The following is a 13,299-nucleotide window of genomic DNA, read 5'->3' on the forward strand; positions in this document are numbered from 1 at the left end:
TGGAGACATTGGTTCAGCTGTCTCTTTGTAAGGCATTGCTAGGCCCATGTACTTTTATTGTATGTCATTTTATGTATTTGTATTATGGACCCTGAGTCTGAAATACATATATATATATATACATATACATATATATATACATATATATATATACATATACATATATATATATACATATATATATACATATATATATATACATATATATATACATATATATATATATATATACATATATATATACATATATATATATATATATATATACTGTACATACATACATATACTGTATATCCCACACATATTGATCATGTATAGACGTGATTTAATAGATCAGGGTTTTTTTTCCAACATATATGTTTAACGAATGAAGCTGTCTTCAAAAACTGAATTACAGAAACTTAAATGAGGTTTTATCTAATAATCGTCAAACTGTGTTAGTGGACCTCCTCCTCATTGAGACACAGGTGGGACTGCCATCTAGTGGGCAGACGAGAGACAGTCGTTCATTCAGTGTTAAAATGAAAACATTTTGACTTTAACTCTAGTCTGTGACTAGACCCAAGTCCTGTGAAAACAAGGTTCAACAAATCAGACAATTTAAATCATATTTTAAGTTTCTTACCTCAACACCTGAAACAATCGGACACACACACACACACACACACACAAAAAAAACTACTGACATAGTTCATATATTTTGTAGATGTTTATTTATTTTTTTCAAGTTACAAGGGAAGCACATTTATCAATTTTTTTGCTTTTCAAAAATCAGGGTTATTTCGACTTGTTTCTTGGAGATAGGGCTTAAAAGACAAAAATAAAAACATTCAAACACATTATAGGCATCAAATATATGTGTCTTATTAATAAAAAATGCATAAAACACTGATTATCCAGGCTGGACAGTGGTTTGTTTTTGTTGCAAAAGACATTTGAATGTGGGACCATGTAGTTCTAAGACCTACAGCAACATATACATCTGGTTATCCGGGTTAAATAAAGCCATTTTAGCTGGGCTGTTAATCTGGGTTTTCAAAAAAAAAAAAAAAAAAAATTGTGACATGTTAGTTTTACCAACCTATGTTAATTCTCAAATTAAGGTAAACCCTCTTGCAAGAAACCATGGAAGAGACCCTGATATAATTTCAAAATATATATAAAGGGCTTATCAATCAAATTTTTGATTATAATCCATTTCTCTCCAAACAAGTAGAAATAGTCCATTTTAATGGTGATAAAGTACGATTCTGATTTTTGTTCCCTTCCAGAAATAACACATAATACAAATGTATCTGCAATGCAATGAATGCATGTTACAAACATGTATCAAGCTATAAGCCTGCGTTAAAACACATACCAGTGTACCATCATGAAATTAAACAATAGGGTAAACAAGGTAAACCAGGACTGAAGCCTTTAGACCGTCCTCTGAAGTAGAAGAAACCTGTGGCTGAATGTAAGTGTGAACTAATCCAAGACTCTGTAGAGTTTGACACATTCAGGAACATCATTACTTTCTCTTCTCACTTAAACTGAACACTGTTTATCCCTAATCCAGTATTTTTTTTTGGGGGGGTATTTGAAACTAAGCCTGTGGATCCCTCAGATTTTGGTCCCACCCTTTTGGAAAACAGGCCAAACAACAGCATGAAAAGACGCAAATGAGAGACTGTTGAGTGGCTGAAACAAAGAGCACTGACAGCGAAAAATTATCTTTGATGCATTTGCATAAGAAGGAGGCGCAGGTGGAGCAGAGGTGCAACATGTCTTTTGAAGAGTCATCCTACAGACAAAGATGTACTAATCCTCCTCATCTTTACAGGAGGATTAGTCTTGAAACTACTGTGTTATATAAGTATCAAACAATACATTATGATAGGATTCACCACCCGCAAAGAAAAAACAACTAACTATTCCTACGCAAGTCAAACACCTATTATAGTTCAACACAAGCAATAGGCAAAGTTAATAAATTCAATTATTCAACAAGAACCTGGATAATCTCCACCGAACGCGCCCGGCTCACAGAGGCCCTGCGCACAGGCGTCCTCCCCATTTCTACAGCTCCACAAAGCGCTACACAATTTTACTTCTGTGTCATGCCATAATATACAAAGATACTCAGAGAATGACAAACACTTTCCTAAAACGGAGAGGAGGCGGAGATGGGTGTTCGAGAAAAGAGGCATCGGGATTGTGAGCCTTCTCTTGTGATTTCTGCTCAGGGGTCGATACAACACAGGTTTTCAATACACAACGCGATTCTCCCTGGATTACATTCATGCACAAACAAACACACGCACACACACGCGCACACACCGAGAGTCACACACATGCTGTGGTGTTGTCATTGTTTGATGCATTGGTTGTTTGATGGTTTTTGTGTGACGCGTTAGCAGGTTTGCACAGAGGGCAGTCCCGTCAGCGAGGCCATCTGCAGCCACAGCAGTTTGTACACGATGAACGCGTTACGGCGCCGTGGCCTTCCGGCCTTCAGCTCATTGGACGTGATTATTGTAATGGACACTCCTCGGGAGACAGGTGTAAAAAAAGATTTAAGGTGAGAAACAGAAATGGGAATCCACGCCCTTTTGAAGTTGAGACTGCTCAGGAATCGAGGGGGTTGTCTTCCTGCAGTCCTCTGTCGGCGACGGAGAGATGCCCGATGAAGCAGTAAAGTGTTTAATAAATACAAGAAGAAGAAGAAAAAAATGTGAGCATGTTATGTCAGTCCTCCTTCCTCCTGCATTGGTCTCACTGCTCAGTTTGGATATGCATTGTGAAAGCCTTGATTGAAGCCACCAAAGATCGTGGAAATGAATGATGCACTCCTTTCTGATCTAAACAGGCTCTCAGGGCAAAGAGGAAGGCAAAAGGGGGGGCAGGTGGTCATGAATTCCTAAGTAAGGGTTAATATTCTGCAATATCATACTGCAAATTCCTTGTGTAGCAATAAAAATCCTTGTGTTGCTGTAAAAAAATTGTCTTGTTTAAATATGAATATAGCACTGAGTTTCTGCTCTTTAGGTGCTCTTTAGACTGTCTGTTGTGAGATGAAGGGGACAGGGACGCCCCCTTCACTACAACTCCATGTCCTGAGCCTCGTCCTCCGAAAAGTCTGACATGGAGCTCTCGGAAGAGGAGTCGCCCCCTCTCTCCTCCTGCTCCTTTAGAGCCTCCTCTGTGGCGTACTTCTGGATGTACTCTGAAAAAGACACACAAGGGAGACATGGGCGTGAAACCTGCTGGAACTGTCGACAAAGAACCTGCGATACAAGAAGCGTTTTCATCAACCTGTTTTTATGCACATTTGAAATTTGTGCATAAAAATTAAAACCCGTGGAAATCAATTTCCACCATTTGACAACGGTTAAATGGCACAAACCGGAGAATTAGCACCAACAGTTGTTTATCTCGATAACAAACTCCCTATATTCGCATACCAGTAGCTGATGGAAACGCACATTTATCCACATTTTCTTTTGCAGATGTGGGTCTGCGGTCGAAAACAAGTGTGCTATTAATAATGTTGTCTGTTCTATGAAATACAGACTGTATCTGACTTGCAAGTTGCAACCATGCCTGGCATGGCTTATGATTATATATGCGTGTTGAATCCTTTTAGCTTAAAGTAGCTCCTTGCTAAATCAAAGTTGCATTTTGGGACAGCACAAGATCTATATTGTATATTCCCCAAATGCAGAAATATTGAGAAAAACAGGGAAAACCTACAGCCTACACTAACCCTATACATGTTTTTTTGTATCTCGGCCTCTCATTCTCCACTGCAGATTTCCAGTGTTAGACTCTTGTGTGCTACCTTTGATCTTGTGTTTATAATCCTCCGGTCGGTGCAGGTACATGGCAGCTGCGTCCCCGTTCAGAGGGTCGATGGGGTTCGGGTAGGCGAGCAGCTGAGGGAGGAACGACTCAAAGATGTTGGTGAGGTCTGGCGGATATGGGCAGAAAGATTAGTCAGTACAGAGAACAACAACGCTACAGAGAAATATCAGCAAGCCGGATGAGCCGTCATCACTCCGACGCGGTCGGTCCATCTTGTGTGTAGTTACAACATGATCCACTAGAGGGCTCTCTTGCAATAAAATGTTCAATTCAAACAGCAGTATGGCTGTACATTGTTTTCTGGTCAGGATTAATTCATCTCATTACTTGAAAGTGTGAGTAAAGACAGAGAAGTAACTGCTCTAATTTCATTGACATATAGAGTAATCTCAACCATGCTCTGTGTGTGTGTGTATGTATATATATATATATATATATATACACATACATACATACATACATACATACACACACTCTCTATATACTGTAGTGAACAGCTGAAACAGATTAACATCCAACACTGTTCACACTGGAGGCCTTTTGAGTGAAGGTCACCCACGTAACACACAATCACTACAAACATTATAGAGTTTAAATGTGAAAATATATGCTAATATAGCGCAAGTTAATGTGTCTTTGTGGCATTCTGAAGATTTGACCACCATCTTTGTGTGTCCGGTCAAACCTTTGTCAGCTGCAGCTGAGCATGACCTCGACCTCTTTTGGTTTTCAAGCCTCAAACAACTTTCAGATACATTAAGTACTGAATTTTTATTTAATAATCAATTAATTTCATTGTTTAAAGGACGGACTACATTCTATATTATGATGTTACGGTTTAAATAACACCGTAACAAAATGATCAGTTGAAGGCTTCGGACTACATTATTATACGTTGAGCTGTTCACAGTTAGTCATCACAGCTAAAGATTATCATCGATGCTAACCACGCATTACACCGGTGTCACACCGCCGCTTGCAAAGTAGGCAAATACCTATCAGGGTGTTTTTAATATACACAACAATGTCTAACGGAGTGAATCCGATAAACAAAGATGTTCCTCTTCGGCCGAGATAAATCTCTTCTCACTGTCTCTTGCCACTTCTGATCTCAAAAACACAGGTGGTTATAATTATAAAACAAATGCACCCTTTTCCATTAAGTCCACATTTTTGAAATAGTGATGTACTGATAACTAATAATATGACCCATAGCTTGATCTAATGGACTAAGACTCAAATGTAGACCTGAGCAAATTGAATAGAAGTTTAGAAGATCATGGTTTGTTGTTCACTTGAAGTGAGAAAAATTGTTAATAAACCTCTCAGCCTCAGGACCTTGTTATCTATCAGTGCATGACTTCAATACAAGCAGCAGTTATCACTTAAGTGTAGGCCGATTAAACCGAGATGCTCTGCCTGTAGCTGCACTGTCCAGGTATAAGCTGCTCGTTGTGTTTTTGTATTTTCTTTTATTGGCTATTACGGTCAGTATAACCGAGTGGCCGGTGAAACCCCATAAAGCCGTAACAATGAGAGCTGTGGCTGTGTGACCCACCGTAAAGAGCTGTCCATGTCTGGTTGATGACATCTAAACACACGGTTCCTGACCTGGAAAAGACAAAACGCCGTGAGTACAACATAATCGCCCAGCAGAGGTTGTGAAAGCAAAGCAGGGCGGCCATGATGACCCGAACAAGAAAAAAACACCAGCTTGTCCTCCATCGTATGAATCATTTCTTATATGCTGAACATGAGGATATGCTTCAGGCAACCATATTTACAATTAAGAAATTCCTTGCCTGCATCTCATAAGTTGTTGCCATAAAATTAAATTCACTCTGTGCCATGTTAACTGGTTAATAAGTATATAAAGTTATAGTTCAATCACTGCAGAGTGATATCTAAAATACAGCGGGCCCACTTACGCTTCATCAATGTTGGGATGAAAGATTTTATTCATGAATCCTGTGAACAAAGAAAAGCAGGTTGTAATAGTTGTAGAGCAACATTTAATACGGACATTTCAAGGCTTCACCACAACACTCGAAGAAATATTTCACACCTATTGAAGGTGATTTGAAGGGATATTTATCTGGTAGGTCAACTCGGACCTTCCAGACACCTCCTTCGTACGATGCTGGACAAAAACATAAATACACTCATGTTAAACACATCGAGAGCACTGATTAAATGTACAGTACACTGGTGAAATGTCCGTCCACGAGAGGGAGAATCAATGTGAAATATTTAAACTTACATCCAGGTGGTCCATGGAACTTGACCACAAATTCATTCAGTCCACTGAGGATGGTGACCTCATGCTTGCTCTCAATGCTGAGGCCTGGTTATGGAAAAGGCTCACCCGAAACACACGACAGGAGAGGCAGAGAATTCAAACACATGCTCAACAAAAATGGATCAAAAACAGGCTGCTGCGTCTACATTTTAGGGTATAATGGCCTCTTTCTCTCTCCGAGGTCAAATATAGGATCAATAACGAGCCGTGACAGTGAGATCAATAATGCAGTGTCCGACAGACAATAGGTCTACTTAACAGCAAACACTCACACTCGGCACAAGATGACAACTCGTCTAACATGACGATAGCTGCTATGAGGACTGATGTGAACCTGCAGGTAACTACAGCTGGAGAAGATGGGAGGTGACTTGGGTGGGGAGGATGTGTCATAATCACAGCGTGTGGTGACAGAGTGAGATGTGAGAACGAGTCAGAGAGGTTGGGCGTATTCAGTCTGTGTGAGTCTGACACAATGAAAGGTGGAGAAAAAAAAAAAAAAACACAGAAGGCCCACTAGTCAAGTGTTCCATTATCCTGTCATAAATCATTGTGACATCTCTATTCAAACAATCTGAGTTATACCAAACTGCTGGAGTGCAAATAACAACGCTAGACAGCTTACCAGGCGGCAGAATAACTACAAACCTAAAGCTATGTCACTCTCTCTGTCAAGCTCTTCTGACACAAAGAGAAGAGCTGTTTATGTTTTACACAATCCATATGTGTAGTTCCTATGACATTACGTTTGTCATCTCTAACCCGACATGTGCAATAAAACGACACATTTAAAAAGCGGTATGGCAATAGATTTGGTCCAGCCTGACGTACATGTGTTAGACAGGAATGGCAGCTGTGGAAGCAGGCCAGAATCAGCTGTGCTCTGTCACAGTGTTTCCATCCAACATATTTGATTTAAAGCCACAACAATGAAACTATGTGTGGCATCCCATGCTTAACAGTGGTCCTATACTCAGGATTTGAAATAGCTGAAACAAGATTCACAAACAAGAACTGATGGATCCTAACATGAGTTTCCTTAATGACTTCCATAAGTCTATTCTTAGATTTCTCATCCATACATTATAATGACATCAATAAAACAAAACAAAAACAATAAGCGTTCTTTGTTTGCATCTTTTTTATAGACATCACTGTCTGTTGTAAAAATGTACTATGTTAGTTTACCTGTGCATAATTCAATCTGCCTGCACCTGAGCCGTAGAACCAGGTGTGTAGTAAAGCTCTTACCACTAGTCTTAAGTGAGGGTTAACGCCACGGTTATTATAATGAACTAATAATATGTTAAATGCCTGGTTATTCATATGTAAATGTAAAGAATAAAATGAAAGTGTTAAATTATTAAATTGACTATGGGAGTCAACACTGATCAAATCTTATCAATCCCTCCCAAATACACGTTTGGGTGTCTTAGGGTCACATTTTCTATTAATAAACTGTGTGATTGAGTCTAAAAAGGTTTTAGTGTCAAACTCAAACTTTCGTACATCTTAGAAAACACCAACTTTAAATGTATTTTAGTTTTTATTTACTAATAACATTTGAGGTTAGCGGTTTTTAAGCTTAACATACTCAATTATAAAGCTATACTCACTATTTGTGCCGTCTGTAGCAACAAAGGATTATTTTCAATTAAAATGTCAATAACCTGCTTAATCGATTGTTTAGTCGATGAAAGGTCAGAAAATAGTGAAAACTCCTTGTCATCATTTCTGAGAGACCAGGGTGACGTCTTTGAATTGCTGGTTTTATCTGACTAGAAGAGTCCAAAAGATAAAGATATTTAGTTGACAATAAAATGAAAAAATGCGAAAACAGGTAAATGTAGTTCTACCTAGTTCTGTTAACAACATGTTGTTGCGTAAGTACACTACATCGCACCGTCCCTGCCATGGACTGGATGTTCCCAGCCCGATCCCCGTATGTGCCCGTACAGTACATGCTTGTTTTTCCTCGATCAGCTGTGTGTGAAGTCCCGCCCTCTACCATGTTCCGGATGGTAACAGGCTGACCAATCAGAGAGTAGCATCTAGCTGCAGGACAAAAACAAAACAATGCAGCTCATGCTGCTAGAAATCCTTTCATGCTTAACTTCAGCTGATAACTGCGAATAATGAGAAATAATACAAAACTAATTTAACCATAATGTGATATCACAGAGTATTGTGAAAAAGATGTAATTACAACGACAATACATAACCACTCGCTTCTTTTTTTCCATTTTTGGCATCGTTAAAATTCGATATAATTATAATTTGGCTTTATATTCCCAACTGTATAATTTGTGGTAAAAATTGCGAACCGTGACGTATTCACCACGTAGGTTATACAAGTTAGGTTGTTTATCTGCAATTTGCCAGATGTTTTTTTGTATTAAGACAACAATGTAAAGCACACAGAAAGTTAAAACGTGGTTACTGTCTTATCCGCTAATGTAGTTAACACTAGCTGTTGACTTTGTCAGAGATCGTCTCTGTTACGTTACATCGACCCCGTTGCTTCTCTCTTAGCAGGCTAACGTTCCACAGCTAGCTATATTTGCGTTGACGTTACTAAATGACGAACAAATAAACATGTCTTTCCAAAGAAGCCTTTAGAAAATGTAAAGTAGTTTCGCCAATCCTTCGCATTGCGTTGTCAGTCCGGTTGGACCACAAATTGTTGGCTAACAAGCTAACTTATCGCTTTCGAGCTAAGGCTAACAACGTCTAATGCTAACACGGAGTTTCCAGCCAACGTTGTATTGCGACACATTCCGTTGGTAATTCTAAATTTGATACAAACAAGAACAGCACTGCTACTGTATTAGCGAGCTAACAATGCTAACAGGCGAATGAGTTCACATGAATAACGTTAGGACAACTTAGCCTCCTCGCTATTCCGCTAACTTAACAGCGAGCTAGCTACCGTAACGTTAGACACAGAGCTGACCAATAACATCTAAGTGCATTACACACTTCCAACAAAATCTATTAATATCACGTAGCGACAGCGACAGAACATACATCCTAACAGCAGCCATCGGGAACAGATGTTGTATTTAATCAACAATTATTAAAAACAATCCTATCCGAGTTGGCTATTTAGGCTTGTTGTTTATGTTCAGAAAAGGATACAGTTTCACCACGTCGGTATCCATTCGCCTCTTGCCCGGACTTGGAGACGACATTTTCGTATTCCTTTCAGAAGTAATCTAAAAATACTGCGGCGACGAGGCTACCTCAACGTTTCAGCTTGAAATACCTACAAACCCTCCAGATTGTATCAATAACCTTTCCACAATGTCCATAAACGAGATCCTAGCTGTAACATCGCCCACTTGTCCTCCTCTCAGTGGATCTTCAGTTTCCCTGACCAGCTCTACCTAGTTGTGTCCTGTCCTGAAGACACACTCTCTCTCTCTCTCTCTGCCAATGACATCAACCTACAGCGACCAGACCGAGGAGAGGAGGAGCTCAGGTATAGAAATACACTCCACAGAACACGAGTACACTGTGAGTGTGTTGTTTGTCACAGCGAATAAAACTGCTTTCATCATTCTCGGAGATGGAAGTCGATGATTAAATGTAATATTATTTCTGACTGGTTTTGTAAGTGAGGCTGGTTAAATAGAGCTCAAAGATCCTTTATCAAAGAAAAATGCGTGCCTTTCTACCATACCCACGTCTATGATGAAATTAACTTATTGGAAGGCTCAAAGAAGCACGTTAGGCCAAAGTTGTGTTTCTTCGCAGACTGATACCAAGAATCGTAGAATATTTAATATAACTAGTTAATGAGTATCATAGCTTCTTATCCCACACTTTATTTGAGTAAATACCCATTAATTGGTGAAGACATAACATGCCTAGTAGGCTACAGTCAGTACGGGGACACATGATAACACAAGTAGCCTACACAAAGCTAACTAATGTAGTCCAATGCAACAGTATACTGTTGCATTGGACTACATTTATTGCATAATAAATCCTATGTTCATGAAGTTTATGATGTTCAGTTTTTTGGTGAAAACTGTTTCAAGGAAATGTAGTTTTGACTTTATGGTTATTTCTGGGCACTATAGTTTATGCTGCTGTTCTATATTGCTTTATAGTGAAATACATTTGTAATATTTAGTCTCCCCTCACTGGTATATGCAATTGAATGTGTCCCCCACATCTGGAGTAAAAATTAAAAAAAAAATAAAATAAATCATGAGGTGCAACAATAAAACAAAAGAAACACCGTTCCACTCAACCCCTTCAAATCCAACTCAGCTAAGTGTTCATTCTCATTACCCATCATAAACTAATGCTCCACATCTCATGAGGAGAAAAAATACACAACAATCTACAATTAGTAAATTATATAATGGTGATAAAATAAAGTGGAATGAATCCACTTGCATAATATTTTATATTAAGTTTTGTATTGTATACTGTTCATTCATATTGTTATGATACTCTGCTCCACATATGACACATATTAACCACATCAAGGGTCTAAAGACTCTAAAGAGGGTTGTGCAGACAGTAAAGCCCTTTGAGGCAAATTTGTGATTTTGGACAATAAAAATACTAGACTTTGTTAAATGGCTTGAGTAGTAAATCTTAATGAATTACAGGGAGAGGTAAGTTGTTATGTCTTTATGATTAATTTACCTACATATATTTTCATTGAACTACTGGCAAATATAATAATTTTAACATAATGGTTTACAGTCGCTGAGCTCAGGTCATCTAAAATCCTTTCACACATACTTCTGTTTGAAAAGAACTCTGTTATAGCAGACTAAATCCTGGGTCCATGTCTGAAATAATGTGTGCCTGTAAATGTAAACACTCAGCACGTGAAAACACTCTTAAGATGAGTGGAAAAGGCACATTTTGCTGGGTTGGCATGTCACATAGGCCTTGAGAATCTCACATGAGCTGAGATGGTTCTTGACTGGTCATATGATGACCTCCTCAGGTCACGAGACCCCCGCTTGTCATACAATCCCTTGTTTTGCTGATGTTGTTACATGTGTTTCTCCAGCCATGTGGAGCCAAGAAGAGAGCCATGAATATGACAAAAAAAAAGTCTGAGCGTACTTGTTACAAATGTAAACACAACATTTGGCTTGCTTGGCAGTTACCTGTCTTACTTGATAATGTGGTGTACACCAGCTGCTCTTCTTCTGAGCTCTCACTACTCTCTATCAAATGTTGCTCATGCAGTAGTTATTTACATATGAGTGTGTAAATATCTGTTTGTGTATGAAGGGCATGGTGGATTAGAAATGGTGTCAAACTTGTTCGCGTGTTTGCACCACGTTGCTCGCCCCACACCAAATTGCATAGAGATGACAAAAGTCTCAGTTAATGAAATGGCAAAGTCTCAGTTAATGGCACTATGACGCATTCTTAAGTTCAAGTCAGATTTCATTTCATGCCAGAAGTTGTTTATTGGTCTTCCATGTTTCCAGGTTAATACAAAACAATGCTTTGCTAAGCTTAATTTACATGGCAGATTTGAATAACATTATTCAGAAGGATTTGCTTATCTATTTCAATCTCCTTATGCACGAACAAACAGAAGTCGGATTGTACTTTAGTGCATCAGTCAGAGTAATCACTTTGGATGAGATGGTTTCAAGTGATGACCTCCATGAATCTGTGAGTAGATCACTGGAATTAACCAAAGCAGTCAAATCATCTCCAGTTTAATCTCATTAACACAGCTGCTGCTCATTGTTCAGAATTTCTTGCTGTCAGTGACATTTCATAGACTGGCTTCATTTCCGACTTGCTGTCAGTCTATTGAGGAATTATTTGGAGAGGCAGTATTACATTAACAACTGAGGCTGAGATTCTTCCTGCTCACCCTGATGAAGGCCACAGGCCAATACGAGTTGGTCTCAACAATAAAGTTGTTCTATAATCTATACACTACATGTGTTGCTGGAGTTGGGACCTCTTTCATTCTTTCTGCTGGCAAATGACTGAACCTCTGGTTAACATGTTTACCCCTGGAAGGAAGCTTGTGAGAGAACACGGGGGTCGACATGGATCTCTAGTTGATTGATTGGTGCATTGTGGGCAGTTATCAGAAGAAACAGGCCTTTAAAAAAAAGAAAAAGTGATTGTATCGTAACAACTATAGGGTCATAACATAAAGCAAGGTTGTCACACGTTAAACATTAACATGATTGTGTGTACATAGCAAAAAATAACACTCCTGCTGTATTTTTAGTGTCATGTGAAGAGAGTGAACTGCAGGGAAACAACACTGAAAAGAGTGGGTTTGATCCAATCTTTTCATGATTACTATCTAAACTGTGACATTGATACAACTCTCTATAACAAGTCTTGATTACACTTTGTTTAATCAGTTTCTCGTGGGATTGATCTGTTTTGCTTCTTCAACCTATCCCAATGAGCTTCAAATCCAGATTACCACATGTCAGCAAAGCAGACTGAGAAGATCTGGGGGAAAGGTTGACTCTTGGATCAGTTAATCAAAAGGAATCACTCCAACCACGTGGTTCTCTCAAAGTAACTAAACAGTTGTTCATCATCTAAACTGTGCTTTGGTAAGAAGGTTTTTACGTGTTTTCTTGTAGAATATTATTCACCATACATCTTCAAATATTTTGTTGGAGAATTCATATCTTGACCTCAAGTAGACAAATAACAATAAGAGAGATGGTCCTGTGACATTAATCTCAATGGTGCAACAGCACATCTCTTTGATCCCTATATTTTACTTTAGGTTTGTTTAATTGAAGGTTATTCTCCACACCTTGTAAATCCCAGATGTTTAACTATATCAGAGTTATGCCCTGCAGTTATCTGACATAAAATAGACACAATATTAATAAATAACAATCATTTAACTGTCTACGTCAATTTCATTCATTGGTTCCAACTTCTCACTAGTCAGAATGTTTTGGTTTTCTTTATCTTGTGAGATTGTAAATGTAATATATGTGGGTTTTAGGCTGTTAGTTGGATGAAGCAAGCAATTCGAACGCATCACCTTCAACTTATGAAATGGTGATGGGCATTTTCACTATTTTCTATTTAAGTCAATTTTACTAAAAAAGACTATTCTAAGCTACAGCGAATTTATAATTATAATTCTCTGGTACTTCTGTCTGTTACAAGTAACT

At 38.6% G+C, this 13,299-nt stretch overlaps 1 protein-coding gene across 1 annotated transcript; it reads right to left on the minus strand.

Annotated features, from left to right (window-relative positions):
• Positions 1-694: 694 nt before the first annotated feature.
• Positions 695-9,563, minus strand: LOC116395350 (ubiquitin-conjugating enzyme E2 H-like). The gene is made up of 7 exons (XM_031869180.1): positions 9,284-9,563; positions 6,107-6,183; positions 5,912-5,986; positions 5,775-5,814; positions 5,405-5,457; positions 3,824-3,952; positions 695-3,208 (listed from the first exon to the last, which is right to left on the minus strand). The coding sequence occupies exons 1-7, from the start codon at positions 9,334-9,336 to the stop codon at positions 3,084-3,086; spliced, it is 552 nt and encodes a 183-aa protein (XP_031725040.1). The 5' UTR covers positions 9,337-9,563; the 3' UTR covers positions 695-3,083.
• Between the last annotated feature and the right edge of the window lie 3,736 nt (positions 9,564-13,299).

The sequence above is a fragment of the Anarrhichthys ocellatus genome, unplaced genomic scaffold (genome assembly GCF_004355925.1).
Source record: "Anarrhichthys ocellatus isolate YVR2014 unplaced genomic scaffold, GSC_Weel_1.0 scaffold2, whole genome shotgun sequence".
In the NCBI taxonomy this organism is placed as follows: Eukaryota; Metazoa; Chordata; class Actinopteri; order Perciformes; family Anarhichadidae; genus Anarrhichthys; species Anarrhichthys ocellatus.